Source organism: Lissotriton helveticus, chromosome 8 (assembly GCF_964261635.1).
Source record: "Lissotriton helveticus chromosome 8, aLisHel1.1, whole genome shotgun sequence".
NCBI lineage: Eukaryota > Metazoa > Chordata > Amphibia > Caudata > Salamandridae > Lissotriton > Lissotriton helveticus.
In genome coordinates, this window is record NC_136069.1 from 15,587,692 (window position 1) to 15,609,945 (window position 22,254).

At 52.2% G+C, this 22,254-nt stretch overlaps 1 protein-coding gene across 1 annotated transcript in view; it reads right to left on the reverse strand.

The window, feature by feature from the left end:
- The window catches only part of RSPH1 (radial spoke head component 1), a 187,465-nt gene that overhangs the window by 53,366 nt on the left and 111,845 nt on the right, over nt 1–22,254 (reverse strand). The window contains exon 5 of the mRNA XM_078655882.1: nt 21,100–21,235. Coding sequence (XP_078512008.1) covers nt 21,100–21,235 — 136 coding nt within the window. The remainder of the gene's footprint in view (nt 1–21,099; nt 21,236–22,254) is intronic.

Genomic DNA, 22,254 nt, shown 5'->3' on the forward strand with positions numbered 1-22,254 from the left:
CTTTGTCTATTTAATTGAAAAAACATTTCCAGTTTGCCTGGGCAGCCACATCTACTTGCAATTTTTGTATCCTTTGCAAGGCTTTTCTGGTTTGTCCCACTTATGAAATATTGCATTGTAATGATTGTTGTCGATCTCCCGCGTGTGAACATCTGCATGATTTCTCCTCGATTGATCTGCTATGTCATTGTGCTTTCCATGTATGTGTTTTGCTCAGATCATCCATGGGTGAGCACTGCCCAAGACAATATTGTCTATTCTTCTTTTGATAGAAGCATTGATCTTTCTCCTCCTTGTTTTTGAATGTAGTGCATCGCTGTTGCATTGCCTGTTCTGATTAAGACGTGAATCTTTCACTATGGAAGGAAAAGCTTTTAGCAGTAGTTGGACCGCTCTTAGTTCTGATAGGTTCATGTGCCATCGTCCTTCCCTCTTTGACCTCAAACCATTCACTTGCATCCTGTCTAAATGTGCTCCCATCCTGCTTGGAAGCATCTGTTCTCGAAGGGATGTGGTTTCTCTGGTTGCAGGTCCTGCCTCCTGAAAATGTTCCCTTCCATCCACCTTTGAAAAGGGTTCTCCATCTGTGGTGTTTTCTGAGTATGTTGTGCCACCCCCCATGCACTCGCTGCCACAACTGTTTCTGTATCAGCCTCATACAGGGAGGACCGTGAGGGATTAGTTAAATGCAGGGTGACTCTGATCCAATTATTGCTTTGAGCGCTCTCACACACGTGCATTCTCTTCCGTAAAGCAACGTTGCTTGCTTCTTCAACTTGTTGCCTCTTCCCAGGGATAGAAATACTGTTCCTCTCAATGTCACTATTCTTGGACCCTCTGCTAGGACTCTTCAGCCAGCCAAACCTTCACATGACCGTAATGTTCCCCATCTGCCTAAACCAACAAGATGAAACGTCCAGTGTTGTTTCTATTAATGAAGATGATTGTTCTCCGTCTCAATACGGCCATAGCTTTCTCTAGGTCTTCTTTGAGCATCTTCTCTATAAATGGTACTATGTCACTCCATAGCTGTCTGTCAAACCTGCACCTATCGCCCATGAATTGGCTATCTTAATGGTGTTCACAGCCAAAACACTGACTCCTTTTCCACCAAGTACCACTTTCTGCCCTTGGTACCAGTTGGGGCTGTACATGGCCATGACGGACGCTTCACATCCGTTGTGCTGCCACTGATAGCAGTGACTCTGTTTTTATCTGGGTCAAAATATAACCCAAAGCAGTGCCGGTTACTTTGTATTTTTTCTCAATCCTTACCAAATTTTCAGAGGCCGTAGCTGGATTCTGCATCATTGTCAGTCATCCGTCCCGCATCTACAGAGAATGAACCAGGATCATCTGGTGATGATGCAGAATGGAACCAGTTTATAATTCCATAAGATGCAAGAGCAGAGCAGGCACACTGAAGGTCGCCTTATGATAATATTGGGAGGTTTCATTCCTTAATAGAGAAAGCATCTAAGAACTACGATCTTCCAACATCTGCCGTTGAGAAAACCTTCTTTCTTTTTGTTTTTAATGCAAGATCGCACAGAAGTTCTTGGTCGATCCCAGCATTGGACCACCAAGACTTGCATCTTTTGGAACTATAAACTGGTTCCATTCTGTATCGTCATCAGGTGATCCTGGTTCATTCGTCATTAGCATCAATTGTAAAAGGTTATGTTTATGTCATTACTCCATCATCACCCTCAGCTTTACATCTTTCTCCTTCGTTAGATGGCCCCTCGTCATCGCCTGCGATTGCCTGCATTCCGTTAGGGGTTTCCTGATCATCTTGATCTTTTTCTGTTGTTACTGAACTACCCTTCGATCTTTCCACAAAATCTCCGCTATTGAGGTAGGATACTTCGGTTCAACCGGCCGTAACACCAGAGACTGAGGTGTTTCAGTCTCTGCCGGTGGTGGGACCTCCTTATAAGTATTTGTGACCATATCCTGTATGGAATTAAACATTTGTATAGGGACTTGTACCTACCTTTGTAAAGGCAGATTCTATTCTTCTGGACTGTATTTGTGTATTAACAACTTCAGCGAATGCAGCACTTGATGTGTTTGATAGGAGTATTGTTCCACATTTTCAACCTCATCAGAATCAATATGCTGAATATCATTTGATATTTCTTATTTCTTCTAAGGAGTTGGAACACAATAGGATATTCAAATGATCAATAATAGTTCTGCATCATTTAATATTTCTTATTTTTTCTAAGGAGTTGGAACACACTGGCACATTCAAATGTCCATTATTTGATTAAGAGCACTAGATTAATGCAAAGATAGGTGGTATCTTATTGTTGGTGTATTGTAGGGTTCTTAAGAATAAGGCAGAACAGCTGATGACATTAAGCTTGTGTGATATGTCTAAGAAATGCATTAACTCTAAAGATTCTATATTTATTTTTTTGATATATATGTAGCAGGGGATGTCGGTTGTATCAGAATGTAATATACAGGATGAAGTCGAAGTTTGATTACTTTGTAGATGTAAGGAGAAACCATTTTTTATACACTTTTTATTTTTAATATTTCAGCCCTGATGATATCCTTGTTGGGCGAAACGCGTTGGCTGACATTAACTGAAAATTGAGCTGCTTGATAAAGAATGATTATTGATATTGAATAAAGAAGAAGAACTTTGCTTTGAACCTACTACCTGAGGACTGTTCATTCAAAAGACTTCAATAATTTATTGGGATACGAATTGACATTTGTGGCGCTCCTTCTCTTCATAGTTTAGTTTTCTGGAAAGGTGATTGTTGAGCGGTGGACCACATGGAGTGAGCACCAAGATCATTTGAACATACTTTTTTGCTTATAATTATTAAATCGACTAGTGCGCTGTTGTGCCAAGCCCTCCCCGCTGGAACTGGACAATGCTGAATATTCAGTTGGTCTGGATGAGCGGCCCTTTCTTCTTTCTCAAGGCTGTCATTTTCACTAAATAAAGCTTCCATTAGATCCAAATCTTGCTCATGATCCTGGCTCATTTGAATTTCTTCTATTAACTGTTCTGAGTAAAAAAAAAATGCATCCTGCATTAACCGCTTTGGTGATTGGAAAGATATTACCAAGGCCTGTAAAGACTTCATTGAATAAACTGTCTCCATTTCTGGTACAGAACACTTTACAATCTGCCCTATCAACTTCATCGTTGACAAGGGTGTTATTGTCGTCCTCTTTATAGTCGTTAATGGCATTCTTGTCATCTACGCCCTCACCATAGACGATGAGCTCCTTGCCGTCAACGGCAGCCTCATTGTAGACAGCTACCCTGCCAGGAACGGCGGCTTTGTCATCAAGGGTATCTTAGTGACAGTGACAGTGACAATCTCATCAATGGCAATTCACTCGGTGATAGCGTTCACACTGACTTGCATAAAAACGGCTTTCAACTGCCCCATCGTTGACAAGCTCGTCGATAGGTCACTCCTTAATACGATCATGACTTCTGTTTCATCAACACCTCAACTGTTGTTGAGACTGCTGTCTTAACTACCATGACCAGTCTCTGAGGTAATTTTCAGTAGGCTCCATGCCCTTCTCCTTGTGATTTCTGTATACTTCATGTTTGTTGTGCTTATTGCACTAAACCGTGGCTGACCCATTGTCTGACCAATAGAAGCAGGGTCAGAGGGCTCTATAACCTATTTTGAAGTCACTTTTGATGAATCTTGTGACTATTGTCTCTTCCTATTAGGACCCCATTGATCCAAGTGTTAATGGATTTGAATTTAAAACGAACAGATAATTATGCTATATTATGCCCCCTCTTATTCTGGGTAAGAATTTGGTCGACAGTGGAACTTTTACATTACAAAATGGGTTTACAGGAGATAATGAACAATGGACCGGTTAAGGCTATACCGTGGTTCCAACGTGTGTCAACCTGGCTAGGGAAAATAGGGCTATCACATTATTGGGAGAAGCCCTCAGAGTTGACCATGGCATGTAGAAAGTTGGTAAAAACATCTTTTTGGGCCTATGTTGATAGTAAATTGCTCCATGATTCTAGTCTGGGTTCTTTAATATCATTTCTCCTGTTCAAAGACATAGCCCAGTTTGAACCACTCTTAGATGAAGTGAGTCTCCAAATCACCAAATCCTTGTACCTGAAATTTAGATACGGGGTCTTACAAACAAACCACAATAAATCCAAGTGGGCCAGTAATCGTGAGGATAAGGTTTATGATAATTGCACGTTTTGCACAAAGGTGACCAAGGCAAAGGAAGATGATGTACACATACTTTTTTTCTGCCCTTTATACGATACTCCAAGGAGAAAATGGATTAAACCTCTTTGTAACAATTTAAATATTAGGTATTATAGAGAGGCGGAGTGTATAATGTAGACGAATACCACTCAATTTGTGGTTTTTTGGTAAGTAGGTTCTTGTTCAATGTGATGATCATCAGAGCCAAAATTGGCTTGAAGTTGTAGCAGTGCAAGAACGTAGCTCCAGTAAACTTCTGATGTCATGTGAGCCATAATGGTTTGCAGCAATAATAGTGCATCTTGTAGTTTTTTAAATAGTGGACATGTTCTATGGTTGTATTTTAAAAATATTGAACCCAGTGATGAATTCTCTCCATTCATGAAAAACAGAAATTTGGTGGAGCTATTAGATATTAAATTGTTGATAGTCTGTAAATAGGATGTGGGCGATTGTAGTTTTTTTCTTAGGTTTTATTCTGTCTATTTTTAATGTTGTAAAATATTTTATATATATTTATTATATTTACTCAGAAAATTATTTTTATTGTATATTTAGGACGGATCATGAATTATGCTCTTAATACCCAATCCATGTGTTAAAATCAACTGCTGATTAAGTGTACAATGGGAATGTGTTTCTTCCTTTTTTATGTGCTTTTATGGCCTAAAAGGCCGAAATAAAGTTTAATTAATTAATTAATTGAATCTTGTGATGGTGAAGTAGAAAAATTATGTTGATGTTCTAGTGGAACAGTGACATCTTCCCCAAAATCACAAAAGCCAACCTTCTCTTGCGGTCTTTCAACGTTTTGGTTGAGAAAGACTTACACATTTCACACTCTGGAGGCTTAGGCCTTGGATGTAAGCAATAAAAGCCCTTGAACTGTGGATCGTCACATATATTTTCTTCTTTCCATGGGTTTTTTATGTGTTGCATAACGATTTGTTACTTAGAATCTCTGCAAAGGTGTAACAATTATCCAGGGTTTTGACAATAATTGTCTAAAATCTCTTTTCTCAAAGAGCTGTCTGCAGGGTTCCTGACACTGAACGTGCAGTAGAAAATCAATTGGAGGCCTCTGACAAGGCAACAGATGAGGGGTCTGACCTCTGACTGGCTGGACCTTGGATCATTTATAATGATGTGAGGGGAAGGACATTTTTGAATGGGATTCAGTGTTATTGGCTGCATGGTTACACTGCTGTATTAACAATGTTACTGTGTGTTCCCAGTCGATGCAAGCATGTGAATCTATGAAGGATCCAATACTGGAGAAGTGTTTGTTTTCTTGACAATGTTAATTAGTTATTCATGCTTTAATTACTGCGTGGCATCAGAAGTAGTGTGTGTCAAAAAATTCTAAAGGATTATAAATTTTGGGGAAACTCAGTACTGGAGAAATAAGCCTCCAGGGACAGGAACCAGTGAATATAATTTATTTATTGTGCATGCAAAGTTTGCAATTCCCTACTGTTGCATAGGCTGGAGTTGGAATAGTAAATTATACATTGCTAATGTTACGGCGCCATCTACTGCAAGTCGATGTAATGACTTGCATAGTAATGGCATCGCGTTGTAACAACGCGGTCGTTGTAACAACCGTGTTGTGAAATACTGCGATGACTGCGAAGTCAGAATTTTACATGACTACACACAGGCTGTCCAAAACAAATGGAAATCCTATGTGGAGGTCAAACAAAACCTAAGAGCCATGTGCCTCCAATACATGTTTCTGTGCCCAGCAAAACTATACATTGTACATGACAAATGTAAACATTTCTCCACAGACCCAAAGGATGTTTGGAACTGGCCAGAGGTGGCTAGAGGACTTCAGACATGATCTGGCTCAAGCAGGCTTCCAAAACTGCGTGGGAGACAGCAACGAGAGAGCGGGAAGAAAGAGAGAGAGAGAGAGAGAGAGAGAGAGGACTCATCCTTCCCTTCCAGCCTTTGGAAGGCACAGAGGGTGTGGCAGACAATAACACATTGGACATGGGGACACACGAGGACATCCGCTTGGCTGAGTGGGACACGGAGCACATAGTCAGTGATACTGCCAATGCAACTCCATCCCTGGAAACAACTGATTCAGGGGCTTGAACTGAAGTCCGCAGAGGAGATGGCATAGTTTAATTTTAATCTATGGCACAGGAAGGGGTGTGATACCCTGTGGGTACTGAGCTATGGAGAAGGGTCACTTTGAGCTATGGAGAAGGGACACTGGGGTTTAATCTCCAATGTGGTTGAGTGGTTCGCAAACATACGAGTGACCTATGCTGCGTATGCATGCTCTTATATTTGTTGTGGTTTCTATCCTGTTGCTCCATGTAGAGAGTGATACTTGGTTCGATATGGGGCAGAGGGGTGAGATTAACGAGTGGGCAGTATTTCGCCTTTGCACATTTGAGACTGGGTAGGTGCACTGGGGGACCACTTAGGTTTCTACAGTTACAACTACTGTCGGGTGGCGTCTGGGACGGGCAGCTCCACCCACCACGGTAGGTTTGTTCCTGCTTAGTGATGTCCTCCTCCACCTACAGATTTACATCTAGTTATTTTAATTGTTTATTGTTGCATTCATATATATTGTAAGTCCACTATGTGCTCACTAAGGGAGGATGATGGGGGGACACAGATTGCTGAGTTATAATGGTGTTCCCTTTCCAGCATCGCTATTCGAGAGCTGATGTAGAGGGCCAATACGTCTTGGTATATGGTTTACTTAGCGAAATCTGCTTATGGAACAATACGCCCCTAACATGGAAGATAAAGGATATTTCCGTTCACTATCAGATTACACCTTATGTGGACATACTAGTGGTCTGGGGGGTGGATTTTAATTGTGTGGCAGATGATGGTCATGACAGGCGCCCAATATGGCCTTGCTCTACACCAGGTATGACTGAGGTCTTGCAAGAGGTGATGATATATTTGCAGAGTGTGGATATATGCGCCATGGAACTGTGAATACTCATTTCCTTCCTCAGTCCATAATACATGTACCAGAATGCATAGGTTCCTGATCGTGCATAATTAAGCAACCAAGATAAAATCGGTTGAATACCTCTGACATTTTCTGTCTGATCACTCCCCTCTCTAAACAAAATATTGCATAATGCGTGAGCATGCAAGGGTCCCTACATGGTGCGTGCTTTACAGGTTTAAACTTGGCCTGGGCTCTGCTATTCGAAGTACCTTTGTTAGACGGGGACCTGGAGGGTCGGCCGAGCACAAGGGGAGAGGCCTCCGGTGAGGGCCGTCCCCAGCGATCGTACAGACAAGTAACTTCCCCCCCACAGATGGACACCACACGAAGATCAGAGTAACACCTTTTATAGGTAGTCCTTGAAGTAAGGTAGTACGATACACTGAGATCTGGACACGATGATCCTCTCAATTCTAGTCTCTATTAGGGAAGGGGGTAGCGGGACAGTCTTGGTACCCGTAGGTACGGCGGTGGAACGGTGATAGCTCACAATCCTCGAGCTCGGTGTTCGGACGGGTCAGACCGCGGCAGCGCCAGCAGGTCCCGAAGAGGTCGTAGGTGGCAACGGGCCGTGGCAGCGCCAGCAGGTCCCAACGAGGATGAAGGTTACAACGGGCCGCGGCAGCGCCAGCAGGTCCCACGAGGAAGAAGGTTGCCCGGGCCGCGGCAGCGCCAGCAGGTCCCACGGGGATGAAGGTTGCAACGGGCCGCGGCAGCGCCAGCAGGCAGGACAATAGTTCACAAGGCAGGGCTGCGGCAGCGCCAGCAGTCCGTCAAGGATGAGTTTGTCGCGGTGTCTCTCGACTCCAGGATACAACTGCCTTCCTGTTCTGGGGCTGCCTCAGTTATAGGTCTGGCACTCTTTGATGTCCGGACCCTCGCTCTTGGAGGTCGGGAGGTCCGGGATGAGGGAGTCCAGACACCCAGCAGGGGGGTGGAGCCAGCGCCCGAGGGGGCTGGGGGTGATCGGCACCTGGCGGGAGAGAGCCATCGACACTTCTTACTCCCATTGACCTGCCAAGTGGTCCGTTCACCTCCTGGGTGGATGGTGGTGCCGGAATGTCGGGACCTGGCCAGGCCCGAGGTTGGGGTCGAGCTGAGGCCACGCGGCCTCGTGGCGCAGTGTCTAAGATGGCGGCTGGCCCGGGCAAGGGTGCTGACGGTGGCCCAGGCCAGGCCAGGGACACAGGGATTCCCAGGAGCAGACGTCCCATGGGGGACGGGTTGGGGGTTGCTTCTGCGGGTAGTACCTGGCAGGCCGGTACCAGGGCCCTGTCATGCGGGGAGGGAGCGAACCCTTCATGGGGCCTGTCCAACATGCGTCCCCCCCAGCTGAAGGCGGGGAGAGTTACCCATCCTCTTGGGGACTTTCCTCGTCGAGGCGGAAAAAGCGGGACAGGCCGTCCGCGTTGGCGTGGTCTTGACCAGGGCGATGCTCTACCGTGAAGTCCATCCCCTGCAGGGAGATGGACCATCGCAATAGTTTGGGGTTCTCCCCCCGCATTTGCATGAGCCGTTCTTGGGCCCTGGGGGTGAGGCCGATCTGCCAGTAGCCCGCTGTCAGGTCGAAGATGCTTAGGTAGCGGGCTGCCCCCATGCGGTCGACTAGTTCATCTGCTCGGGGGATAGGGTGAGCGTCGGTTCGGGTGACCGCGTTCAGACCCCGATAGTCGATGCAGAATCGGAGCTCAGGTGTGGTGCCCGGGGCCGCGGCCTTGGGGACCAGGACGACCGGGCTGGCCCAGGGACTGTCCGGAGGTTCGATGACCCCGAGGGCGAGCATCTTGGAGACTTCTTCTTGGATGCATGTACGTACCCAATCCGGTACTCGGTACGCCCGGTGTCGGACAGGAGGACTGTCCCCAGTGTCCACGTCGTGCAGGCACCAGGAGGTGACTCCGGGTGCGAGGGAGAACAGGTTTGCGAACGGCAGCAGGAGGGCCCGACAATCTTGACGCTGCTCTGGGGTCAGGGCCTCGGAGAGTTGGACCCCGTCCACCGAACCATCTCTTTCACGGGTCCTCAGTAGGTCAGGGAGGGGCTCAGAGTCTCCTTCGGCGCCACTGTCGGTGGCCATCAGCAGGCTGAGCTCGGAGCGCACGAAGTGGGGTTTGAGTCTGTTGGCGTGGAGAACCCGGAGGGGGTTCCGGGGGGACTCCAGGTCGATGAGATAGGTGACGGGACTCTTGCGCTCGATCACCTTGAAGGGCCCTGTCCATTTGTCCTGCAAGGCACACGGTTCGATGGGGGACATCACCCATACCTGCTGACCCGGTTCAAACTCGATGGAGGAGGCATGTTGATCGTACCACTTCTTCATGTCCTCTTGACTGGCCTCAAGATTGGCTTTGGCGATCTCCCTGAATTTCCGGGTCTGATTGCGGAGGGTCAGGAGGTACTTGTAGACGTCTGGAGGGGTTTTTAGGGGGGCCATTTCCCATTCCTCCTTCACTAGGCTGAGAGGCCCGCGAACGGGGTGTCCGTACAGGAGTTCGAAGGGGCTGAAGCCGAGGGACTTCTGGGGGACTTCTCGGTAGGCGAAGAGGAGGCACGGTAGTAGCACGTCCCACTGGCGGCGTAGGGGTTCTTCTAGCCCCATGATCATCCCCTTGAGAGTGCGGTTGAACCGCTCGACCAGTCCGTTTCCCTGGGGGTGATAGGGGGTTGTGAATCGGTAAGTGACCCCGCACTGCTGCCAGAGGGATTTCATATACTTTGAAATAAAGTTCGTACCCCTGTCGCTGACGACTTCCCGGGGGAAGCCCACTCGAGAAAAGATCCCCATTAAGGCTCGACCCACTACTGGGGCGGTTATAGTACGAAGGGGGACCGCTTCAGGATAGCGGGTGGCGTGGTCCACCAGGACCAGGATGAAGCGATGCCCTTGTGCTGTTCGGGGGTCCAGGGGCCCCACAATGTCTATTCCCACCCTTTCGAACGGGGTGGTCACCACGGGGAATGGTTGTAGGGGTGCCTTGAGTTTGCGGCCGCTCTTCCTGCTGGCCTGGCAGGTCGGGCAGGACCGGCAGTGGTTGGAAACGTCATTTCTCATCTTGGGCCAAAAAAAGTGAGTCACCAGGCGGTGGTAGGTCTTGTCTTGCCCCAGGTGCCCAGCCAGGGGGACATCATGGGCCAAGTTCAACAGGAAGTCTCTGAAGTGGAGGGGCACCACCAGCACTCGACCAGCCCCCAGCTCTGCGATTCTCTGCTCGCTGTACAAGAGATCATTGTCCCAATAAACCCAGTGGGCCCCGGTGGTGTCTCCTTGGCCCTGGGCGAGCGCTTGCTGTCGCAGTCCCTCGAGGGAGGGACAGGTCTTTTGCTCCTGCCGGAATTGTTCTTGGGTGGGCCCCCCTTCTTGACGCCACTGAGCCAGGTCGGGAAGTTCGGGGGGCTGTGCGGACCCCTCTGGGGTTGGTCCCGGGTGGTCGGTCTGGATGAAGTCCTCTTCGGGAGCGATCGGGGGAGGAGGTGCTGCCCCTTCGGGTTCTTCCGGTCTAGGGATGGTGCGGGTGGCCATGGACCGGGTGGTGACGCACGCCCAGTCCGGGAGACCCAACATCCCCAGATGCTCTCTTCTTTCAACAGCTGCCCACGGGGAGCTCTCGAGATCGTTCCCCAGGAGGCTGTCCACGGGGGCATCGTCGCGGACAATTACCTTTAGCATGCCGGACACTCCTCCCCATTCGAAGGGGACGCAGGCCATCCGACACAGGCTCTCCGAATTGTCTGCCGATCGGATGGGGCAAAGGACGTTTGGCAGGATTTGTTCTGGGGTCACCAGGTGACAGCGGACGGCCGTCACGCTGGCCCCGGTGTCACGCAGGGCTTCGGCCTTGCGCCCATTTATGCTCACCCATTGGCTGTACTTCCGAGTGTTGGCTGGCAGGGGAGTCCGCGGGACCATGTCTCTTCCCCCTAGGCAGGCCAGGGTCATGGCGGCAGGTTCCCACTCGAACTGCTCCGACTCGTATGCTTCAGTGTCTTCGGGGACTTGTTCTTCTCCTAGGACGGCGGCCGCCACCTGGCGGGGCCCGGGAGCCGGGTTCTTCGGGCAGGTCGGGTCACTGGCGTAGTGGCCGACTCGCTGGCATCGGTGACACGTCACGTTGGCTCGGAAACCCGGGCGCATGGGGGGGTTTCCCCGGCCGGCTGGGGGCGGGGTGGTGTTAGCGGGAGTGACCGGGACAGCGTCTCTGCCCCGGCCCAGTCCTCCTCCTCCTCCTCGGGGACGATGATGACCTTGGTTGGATCTGTTCTGCTCGTTCGGCCCACTCCGGGCCACTCGGGTGCTCTCCCACCTGTCCGCCTCGGTGGCGAGCTGCCGTGGTTCAGTCATTTTACTGTCGAGGAGGTGCTGCCTGAGCTCGACGAAACAGTTGTTGGAGAGGTGCTCCCACACAATGAGATTGAAGAGTTGTTCGTAGGTGGTTACGTTGTTACCCTTGATCCACCCCTCGAAGGCTCGGCTGAAATAGTTTACGTACTCCAACCAAGTTGTACCTGGGATCCGGGTGCAGTTGCGGAACCTCTGGCGGTACATTTCGGGTGTAAGCCCATATCGGCTGAGGAGGGCGGCCTTCATGTGGTCATAGGACGTCATTTGATGGTCCGGAAGCTGCAGCAGGGCATCACGGCCCTCATTGACGAATCTTCCCCATAGCCCAGCTCCCCAGTCACTTCGAGCGATCCGGTGGGCCGTCATGGCGATCTCGTAGGCCTTGAACCACTGCTGTATGTCGTCGTTCCGGTGGTATTCTCGGACCACATCCTTGGGGATGTGGACCTTCTGTTCGGTAGTACCCGGGGAGCGCGGTGGCTCGGGCACCCCTAGGTTTGTGTTCAGTTTGCGTATTTCTATCTCGGCTAGTTTGCACTCGTGTTCGTATGCCAGTCTTTTTTCTTCGAGATCCCTCTGTCTCTGTTTTTCCTCTCGCTCTTCTCTGAGCCGTAAGTGTTCTAAGTTTATTTTCTGTTCCGCCAGCTTCAATTCTCCGTCTAATTTGAGCCGTGCCAAGTCTAGCTCGTGTAGTCTATTTTTTTCCCGCTCCTGGATCTCCTCTCGGGAGGGACCTGTTCTCCGTTCTTCCGTCAGGGTTGTGTTGACTTCCGGGGCTTCGAGGTCCCGGGGTGTGGCGGTATTCGTCTCTGTCCAGGCCTCTAGGGCATTTTTGAAGTCTTCTTTTGTGCTTAGCCCGGTGGTAGCAATGCCTAAGTCCATGCAAAATTGTTTTAGTTCTCGGTGGCTGTATTCCTCCAGCTTTTCCATCTGGAACTTCTCTGCCGATCCGCTCTCTTTGGTCGTCATTGTGGTTTAGTCGTAGGGTGAGTTACTATCTGTACGGTACGCGTTGGTTCGGATCGCGCCGCTGGCCACCAATGTTAGACGGGGACCTGGAGGGTCGGCCGAGCACAAGGGGAGAGGCCTCCGGTGAGGGCCGTCCCCAGCGATCGTACAGACAAGTAACTTCCCCCCCACAGATGGACACCACACGAAGATCAGAGTAACACCTTTTATAGGTAGTCCTTGAAGTAAGGTAGTACGATACACTGAGATCTGGACACGATGATCCTCTCAATTCTAGTCTCTATTAGGGAAGGGGGTAGCGGGACAGTCTTGGTACCCGTAGGTACGGCGGTGGAACGGTGATAGCTCACAATCCTCGAGCTCGGTGTTCGGACGGGTCAGACCGCGGCAGCGCCAGCAGGTCCCGAAGAGGTCGTAGGTGGCAACGGGCCGTGGCAGCGCCAGCAGGTCCCAACGAGGATGAAGGTTACAACGGGCCGCGGCAGCGCCAGCAGGTCCCACGAGGAAGAAGGTTGCCCGGGCCGCGGCAGCGCCAGCAGGTCCCACGGGGATGAAGGTTGCAACGGGCCGCGGCAGCGCCAGCAGGCAGGACAATAGTTCACAAGGCAGGGCTGCGGCAGCGCCAGCAGTCCGTCAAGGATGAGTTTGTCGCGGTGTCTCTCGACTCCAGGATACAACTGCCTTCCTGTTCTGGGGCTGCCTCAGTTATAGGTCTGGCACTCTTTGATGTCCGGACCCTCGCTCTTGGAGGTCGGGAGGTCCGGGATGAGGGAGTCCAGACACCCAGCAGGGGGGTGGAGCCAGCGCCCGAGGGGGCTGGGGGTGATCGGCACCTGGCGGGAGAGAGCCATCGACACTTCTTACTCCCATTGACCTGCCAAGTGGTCCGTTCACCTCCTGGGTGGATGGTGGTGCCGGAATGTCGGGACCTGGCCAGGCCCGAGGTTGGGGTCGAGCTGAGGCCACGCGGCCTCGTGGCGCAGTGTCTAAGATGGCGGCTGGCCCGGGCAAGGGTGCTGACGGTGGCCCAGGCCAGGCCAGGGACACAGGGATTCCCAGGAGCAGACGTCCCATGGGGGACGGGTTGGGGGTTGCTTCTGCGGGTAGTACCTGGCAGGCCGGTACCAGGGCCCTGTCATGCGGGGAGGGAGCGAACCCTTCATGGGGCCTGTCCAACATGCGTCCCCCCCAGCTGAAGGCGGGGAGAGTTACCCATCCTCTTGGGGACTTTCCTCGTCGAGGCGGAAAAAGCGGGACAGGCCGTCCGCGTTGGCGTGGTCTTGACCAGGGCGATGCTCTACCGTGAAGTCCATCCCCTGCAGGGAGATGGACCATCGCAATAGTTTGGGGTTCTCCCCCCGCATTTGCATGAGCCGTTCTTGGGCCCTGGGGGTGAGGCCGATCTGCCAGTAGCCCGCTGTCAGGTCGAAGATGCTTAGGTAGCGGGCTGCCCCCATGCGGTCGACTAGTTCATCTGCTCGGGGGATAGGGTGAGCGTCGGTTCGGGTGACCGCGTTCAGACCCCGATAGTCGATGCAGAATCGGAGCTCAGGTGTGGTGCCCGGGGCCGCGGCCTTGGGGACCAGGACGACCGGGCTGGCCCAGGGACTGTCCGGAGGTTCGATGACCCCGAGGGCGAGCATCTTGGAGACTTCTTCTTGGATGCATGTACGTACCCAATCCGGTACTCGGTACGCCCGGTGTCGGACAGGAGGACTGTCCCCAGTGTCCACGTCGTGCAGGCACCAGGAGGTGACTCCGGGTGCGAGGGAGAACAGGTTTGCGAACGGCAGCAGGAGGGCCCGACAATCTTGACGCTGCTCTGGGGTCAGGGCCTCGGAGAGTTGGACCCCGTCCACCGAACCATCTCTTTCACGGGTCCTCAGTAGGTCAGGGAGGGGCTCAGAGTCTCCTTCGGCGCCACTGTCGGTGGCCATCAGCAGGCTGAGCTCGGAGCGCACGAAGTGGGGTTTGAGTCTGTTGGCGTGGAGAACCCGGAGGGGGTTCCGGGGGGACTCCAGGTCGATGAGATAGGTGACGGGACTCTTGCGCTCGATCACCTTGAAGGGCCCTGTCCATTTGTCCTGCAAGGCACACGGTTCGATGGGGGACATCACCCATACCTGCTGACCCGGTTCAAACTCGATGGAGGAGGCATGTTGATCGTACCACTTCTTCATGTCCTCTTGACTGGCCTCAAGATTGGCTTTGGCGATCTCCCTGAATTTCCGGGTCTGATTGCGGAGGGTCAGGAGGTACTTGTAGACGTCTGGAGGGGTTTTTAGGGGGGCCATTTCCCATTCCTCCTTCACTAGGCTGAGAGGCCCGCGAACGGGGTGTCCGTACAGGAGTTCGAAGGGGCTGAAGCCGAGGGACTTCTGGGGGACTTCTCGGTAGGCGAAGAGGAGGCACGGTAGTAGCACGTCCCACTGGCGGCGTAGGGGTTCTTCTAGCCCCATGATCATCCCCTTGAGAGTGCGGTTGAACCGCTCGACCAGTCCGTTTCCCTGGGGGTGATAGGGGGTTGTGAATCGGTAAGTGACCCCGCACTGCTGCCAGAGGGATTTCATATACTTTGAAATAAAGTTCGTACCCCTGTCGCTGACGACTTCCCGGGGGAAGCCCACTCGAGAAAAGATCCCCATTAAGGCTCGACCCACTACTGGGGCGGTTATAGTACGAAGGGGGACCGCTTCAGGATAGCGGGTGGCGTGGTCCACCAGGACCAGGATGAAGCGATGCCCTTGTGCTGTTCGGGGGTCCAGGGGCCCCACAATGTCTATTCCCACCCTTTCGAACGGGGTGGTCACCACGGGGAATGGTTGTAGGGGTGCCTTGAGTTTGCGGCCGCTCTTCCTGCTGGCCTGGCAGGTCGGGCAGGACCGGCAGTGGTTGGAAACGTCATTTCTCATCTTGGGCCAAAAAAAGTGAGTCACCAGGCGGTGGTAGGTCTTGTCTTGCCCCAGGTGCCCAGCCAGGGGGACATCATGGGCCAAGTTCAACAGGAAGTCTCTGAAGTGGAGGGGCACCACCAGCACTCGACCAGCCCCCAGCTCTGCGATTCTCTGCTCGCTGTACAAGAGATCATTGTCCCAATAAACCCAGTGGGCCCCGGTGGTGTCTCCTTGGCCCTGGGCGAGCGCTTGCTGTCGCAGTCCCTCGAGGGAGGGACAGGTCTTTTGCTCCTGCCGGAATTGTTCTTGGGTGGGCCCCCCTTCTTGACGCCACTGAGCCAGGTCGGGAAGTTCGGGGGGCTGTGCGGACCCCTCTGGGGTTGGTCCCGGGTGGTCGGTCTGGATGAAGTCCTCTTCGGGAGCGATCGGGGGAGGAGGTGCTGCCCCTTCGGGTTCTTCCGGTCTAGGGATGGTGCGGGTGGCCATGGACCGGGTGGTGACGCACGCCCAGTCCGGGAGACCCAACATCCCCAGATGCTCTCTTCTTTCAACAGCTGCCCACGGGGAGCTCTCGAGATCGTTCCCCAGGAGGCTGTCCACGGGGGCATCGTCGCGGACAATTACCTTTAGCATGCCGGACACTCCTCCCCATTCGAAGGGGACGCAGGCCATCCGACACAGGCTCTCCGAATTGTCTGCCGATCGGATGGGGCAAAGGACGTTTGGCAGGATTTGTTCTGGGGTCACCAGGTGACAGCGGACGGCCGTCACGCTGGCCCCGGTGTCACGCAGGGCTTCGGCCTTGCGCCCATTTATGCTCACCCATTGGCTGTACTTCCGAGTGTTGGCTGGCAGGGGAGTCCGCGGGACCATGTCTCTTCCCCCTAGGCAGGCCAGGGTCATGGCGGCAGGTTCCCACTCGAACTGCTCCGACTCGTATGCTTCAGTGTCTTCGGGGACTTGTTCTTCTCCTAGGACGGCGGCCGCCACCTGGCGGGGCCCGGGAGCCGGGTTCTTCGGGCAGGTCGGGTCACTGGCGTAGTGGCCGACTCGCTGGCATCGGTGACACGTCACGTTGGCTCGGAAACCCGGGCGCATGGGGGGGTTTCCCCGGCCGGCTGGGGGCGGGGTGGTGTTAGCGGGAGTGACCGGGACAGCGTCTCTGCCCCGGCCCAGTCCTCCTCCTCCTCCTCGGGGACGATGATGACCTTGGTTGGATCTGTTCTGCTCGTTCGGCCCACTCCGGGCCACTCGGGTGCTCTCCCACCTGTCCGCCTCGGTGGCGAGCTGCCGTGGTTCAGTCATTTTACTGTCGAGGAGGTGCTGCCTGAGCTCGACGAAACAGTTGTTGGAGAGGTGCTCCCACACAATGAGATTGAAGAGTTGTTCGTAGGTGGTTACGTTGTTACCCTTGATCCACCCCTCGAAGGCTCGGCTGAAATAGTTTACGTACTCCAACCAAGTTGTACCTGGGATCCGGGTGCAGTTGCGGAACCTCTGGCGGTACATTTCGGGTGTAAGCCCATATCGGCTGAGGAGGGCGGCCTTCATGTGGTCATAGGACGTCATTTGATGGTCCGGAAGCTGCAGCAGGGCATCACGGCCCTCATTGACGAATCTTCCCCATAGCCCAGCTCCCCAGTCACTTCGAGCGATCCGGTGGGCCGTCATGGCGATCTCGTAGGCCTTGAACCACTGCTGTATGTCGTCGTTCCGGTGGTATTCTCGGACCACATCCTTGGGGATGTGGACCTTCTGTTCGGTAGTACCCGGGGAGCGCGGTGGCTCGGGCACCCCTAGGTTTGTGTTCAGTTTGCGTATTTCTATCTCGGCTAGTTTGCACTCGTGTTCGTATGCCAGTCTTTTTTCTTCGAGATCCCTCTGTCTCTGTTTTTCCTCTCGCTCTTCTCTGAGCCGTAAGTGTTCTAAGTTTATTTTCTGTTCCGCCAGCTTCAATTCTCCGTCTAATTTGAGCCGTGCCAAGTCTAGCTCGTGTAGTCTATTTTTTTCCCGCTCCTGGATCTCCTCTCGGGAGGGACCTGTTCTCCGTTCTTCCGTCAGGGTTGTGTTGACTTCCGGGGCTTCGAGGTCCCGGGGTGTGGCGGTATTCGTCTCTGTCCAGGCCTCTAGGGCATTTTTGAAGTCTTCTTTTGTGCTTAGCCCGGTGGTAGCAATGCCTAAGTCCATGCAAAATTGTTTTAGTTCTCGGTGGCTGTATTCCTCCAGCTTTTCCATCTGGAACTTCTCTGCCGATCCGCTCTCTTTGGTCGTCATTGTGGTTTAGTCGTAGGGTGAGTTACTATCTGTACGGTACGCGTTGGTTCGGATCGCGCCGCTGGCCACCAATGTTAGACGGGGACCTGGAGGGTCGGCCGAGCACAAGGGGAGAGGCCTCCGGTGAGGGCCGTCCCCAGCGATCGTACAGACAAGTAACTTCCCCCCCACAGATGGACACCACACGAAGATCAGAGTAACACCTTTTATAGGTAGTCCTTGAAGTAAGGTAGTACGATACACTGAGATCTGGACACGATGATCCTCTCAATTCTAGTCTCTATTAGGGAAGGGGGTAGCGGGACAGTCTTGGTACCCGTAGGTACGGCGGTGGAACGGTGATAGCTCACAATCCTCGAGCTCGGTGTTCGGACGGGTCAGACCGCGGCAGCGCCAGCAGGTCCCGAAGAGGTCGTAGGTGGCAACGGGCCGCGGCAGCGCCAGCAGGTCCCAACGAGGATGAAGGTTACAACGGGCCGCGGCAGCGCCAGCAGGTCCCACGAGGAAGAAGGTTGCCCGGGCCGCGGCAGCGCCAGCAGGTCCCACGGGGATGAAGGTTGCAACGGGCCGCGGCAGCGCCAGCAGGCAGGACAATAGTTCACAAGGCAGGGCTGCGGCAGCGCCAGCAGTCCGTCAAGGATGAGTTCGTCGCGGTGTCTCTCGACTCCAGGATACAACTGCCTTCCTGTTCTGGGGCTGCCTCAGTTATAGGTCTGGCACTCTTTGATGTCCGGACCCTCGCTCTTGGAGGTCGGGAGGTCCGGGATGAGGGAGTCCAGACACCCAGCAGGGGGGTGGAGCCAGCGCCCGGGGGGGCTGGGGGTGATCGGCACCTGGCGGGAGAGAGCCATCGACACTTCTTACTCCCATTGACCTGCCAAGTGGTCCGTTCACCTCCTGGGTGGATGGTGGTGCCGGAATGTCGGGACCTGGCCAGGCCCGAGGTTGGGGTCGAGCTGAGGCCACGCGGCCTCGTGGCGCAGTGTCTAAGATGGCGGCTGGCCCGGGCAAGGGTGCTGATGGTGGCCCAGGCCAGGGACACAGGGATTCCCAGGAGCAGACGTCCCATGGGGGACGGGTTGGGGGTTGCTTCTGCGGGTAGTACCTGGCAGGCCGGTACCAGGGCCCTGTCATGCGGGGAGGGAGCGAACCCTTCATGGGGCCTGTCCAACAACCTTGATCAACATCAGGAAACGACGGCGACAAGAGCTAATGAGAGGGATGAAGGCAGGTCTCGGAGGGACTGTATGAGTGCGGTCTATGGATCAGAAAACGGTTGCATCATACTTTAGCAAAGGCTGAGGAGGAATTAGGTAACCTTCAAAGGAGTATATCTGCTAACTCATCCGGGGGGCAAGATTTGCAGCTACAAAACAGCAGGTGGGAGACAACTAGAATACCCTTGAAAGACTAACCCAGAAAGATTATAGACAAATGCTTCATAAAGATGGTGACAGGCCTAGCAAACTGCTTGTTTGGCTCCTGAACAGAGAGCCACCTTCTTCTATGGTTTGTCTCTGACTCACCCTAATGGCGCTTTGGGTACCACCCAGGTGGCCATCAACACCGCAGTATCACAATATTTGACAGCAGGGTAGACACAGACCTTTACTGTTCTTGCAGCTCAGATAGTGGATAGTCTGAGTACTATTCGTATTCACGTACTTGACATAGAGAGCGCTGCGAGCTAGAACAGCGCCCCACTGAGGAGACCACTAAAGCCGGGTGGGTAAAACCATTCCTTGTCATAGCCTGACACATGTCCTTAGAGAGGTGGAGAGCAGGCCGCTGCCTTAAAATAGGGGATTTACATCCAACTCATTCAGCCACACCATTTACAGAAGCCTGTGAGACTTTCAGTGTTAGCCTGGACAGTTGCTACAATTTGCTTCAACACACAGTAAGGGAAATTTGGACTAGGTGTCCGAGTACACCTCAGGGGTCTAGTACAATGGAGACGAGGTTGGAGCGAGGTGGCTGCTGTCACATGAGATTTAGTCTGTATAAAGCCCAGGAGAAGGACAGAGTGAAAATCTCACTGAAAGTTATGTTTAAGTGGGAAGAGGATCTAAGGGACCCTCTATCAGATACAGAGCAGGCGCCGCCTGTGCATTGGTTCAAATGATAGCTACCATCCAAGGGTGCAACTGTCGCACGTTAGCATCCTACATCGCACTTACTCGACCCCTATGGGATTAGGTAAAATATTTACAAAACTGTCCTCTGCCTGCCCTAAATTACAGTAACAGTGCAATCTGGTGAGGAGATATTAGGAGGCTGTTGAAACCCTCAAAAGAGGGACCCTTATAGACATAGTCCCTGCTAGGAAACCCTGTGCTCAAAGGCTTCTACCAAAGCCCTGAAAGAGGAGAATGCCTTACACGTTTTCTTCCCTGGGGCAGATAGGGAGGAAGAGACTCACAGCAATCTGTTGGACCTCAGCAAGAGGGACCAGTGCGAAGCCTGGCAGAAAGATAGGACTCAGCGGGCGCTGAGAGAGGAGAGGTGTCTGGAAGAGACGGGAAAGCAGTAGATGAGTTTGCACAGGGAGCAGGAATATTGAATTTGCTCTCTACAGAAACGGACTTAATGGGTAGATGACTCGCATGGCCCTAGATAAGAACTGAATCATATATTCCAGACAATGCCCTTGGTGGCTGTTGCTGGTTTCGACATGCAGAGTGTGTGAGAGTGGTCGGCTGTGGTGGGCGTGGGGGTGCTCCTTCTTGTTGAAACAGGTATACTCACGAATGCTTATAATGTGCGAGTACAAATGGACGTTTTCCCAATATTTCTGCATTGTCCAGCTAGGATAGCCACTGGACACGATCAATCGTTTTTGTACATACTCAATTTTGTGCAGCTGGTGTCACATGATATGCTGAACATATGTGCATTGTTCTTTTTTGTTCTTATCTTTAAATAAAGATCATAGAACATTTTCAAAAAGGAAATATCACCCCTCCCCCCCCCCACCCCCTCCCTCAAAATTGAGAAACTTGCCAGCGATTTACCCCGTGTGGGGAACTGGAGATCTATCAGTGTAGGCAGAGAAGAGGACCTGCCTAGCAGGGCTACCACGCTTGTGCGGGTCAGACGAATGCGTAGGTTTCATCCATCACAGGTGGTCATGCTACACGATGGTACATAGAGTGGATTTAAGAGCATGAATGGAAATGTACAGAGCTCACCCCAAAGTTTAGTGTAAACATTTCTCAAAGGCTTTGGTTATTCCACTTGATTCGATTGGATTCCCATTAGGATCTAGTGTGTGTATAAGAGGGATGAAAGAGGGCCTTACAGGACCAGGGGTCTGAACTGCACATCACTAGAAGGACATTTCTGCATTGCAACTTTGTAATATCTGCAAGAAAGGAGCTGACATAATTCTTGATTACTTACAATCTTGTTGGAAAATTTGCCCTGGTATCTGTGGTTGGTGTGGACAAGCTCCCCCGCGCCTTCCTGCTTCCCATTCGCCCAGGTGCCAACATATCGGGATCCATTTATAGCATAGAGATATGTTCCTTGCCCCTGCCTGCGGAGAAACAAGAGCTGTATTTACCTTTGATGGTGAACCTAAGCGAACACAACCATTTCACACACGACAGAATGGCTTTTATTGGAGTCATGTGTTGGCTCTCAGCACTAAAGTATATGTAGGATTATTTGATCAGAGAGCGGTGCTTGGGGGGTGCATCTGACACAACGTCACACCTGATAGACCTTGGTGGACCTCGATCGACAAAACAACTTGGCAAATCCAATCAGTTAGGAGTATTTTGTGAGATGAGGCTGCATTACCTGGAAGGAAGCCCAGTGGCAGCCCTTGGGTCCACTGAGGAAGTAGCTCACCATTACCACAAATCTGCGTGTTTTGATTGAAAGGGATCAACATGAGTCCTGTGCTTTTCTTAAGACGAAAAAACACATATGTTCCTCCTTTGCACATCTGCACCAACTAACTTCAAACAAGAGGACAACCAGTCCTGGGTTCTGTGTAAAACAACATGACAGGATCTATGCGACCTGAGCATTTGGCTGTAGCAAAAACCCAACAAAGATTAGACTGCATTTCTTTACTCAAAAAAAGACTGAAGATGTCTATATACAAATAAAGCAAGCAGGAAAGAAAAGCAGTCGCTCTTTTGAAACATTAGCAATAAGAAAACTACAAACCGATCATTAGTAGATAGCCATTAAACGTTTGGTTTTGGTGCATCACTGGGTCCATTTACTTCCTTTTGGAGCCTAAAGCAGAGCTGGGCAGGACATTGGAGTGAGGACTAGAGAAAGAAAATCAGATCTGGCAACGGCCCGGGAGCCAAGAGGCTACCAATAAACAGGAGATCCCGTGTAGATGCCTGGTGGCTGCCCACTGTCACTGGCACCGCCACACTGGTCGTGATCTCAAAGGAAGCCTGACATGGTACCCGCTTGTGGTCCCCTCACAGTTGCAAGTAGAAGCTGCCACTGCCTTCTCCCGTCACTTGTTTTCTGCATATCTAGTCTGTCAGTAAAGGTCCTTTAATGTCCTGCTGCTGCGCTTAGGAACGA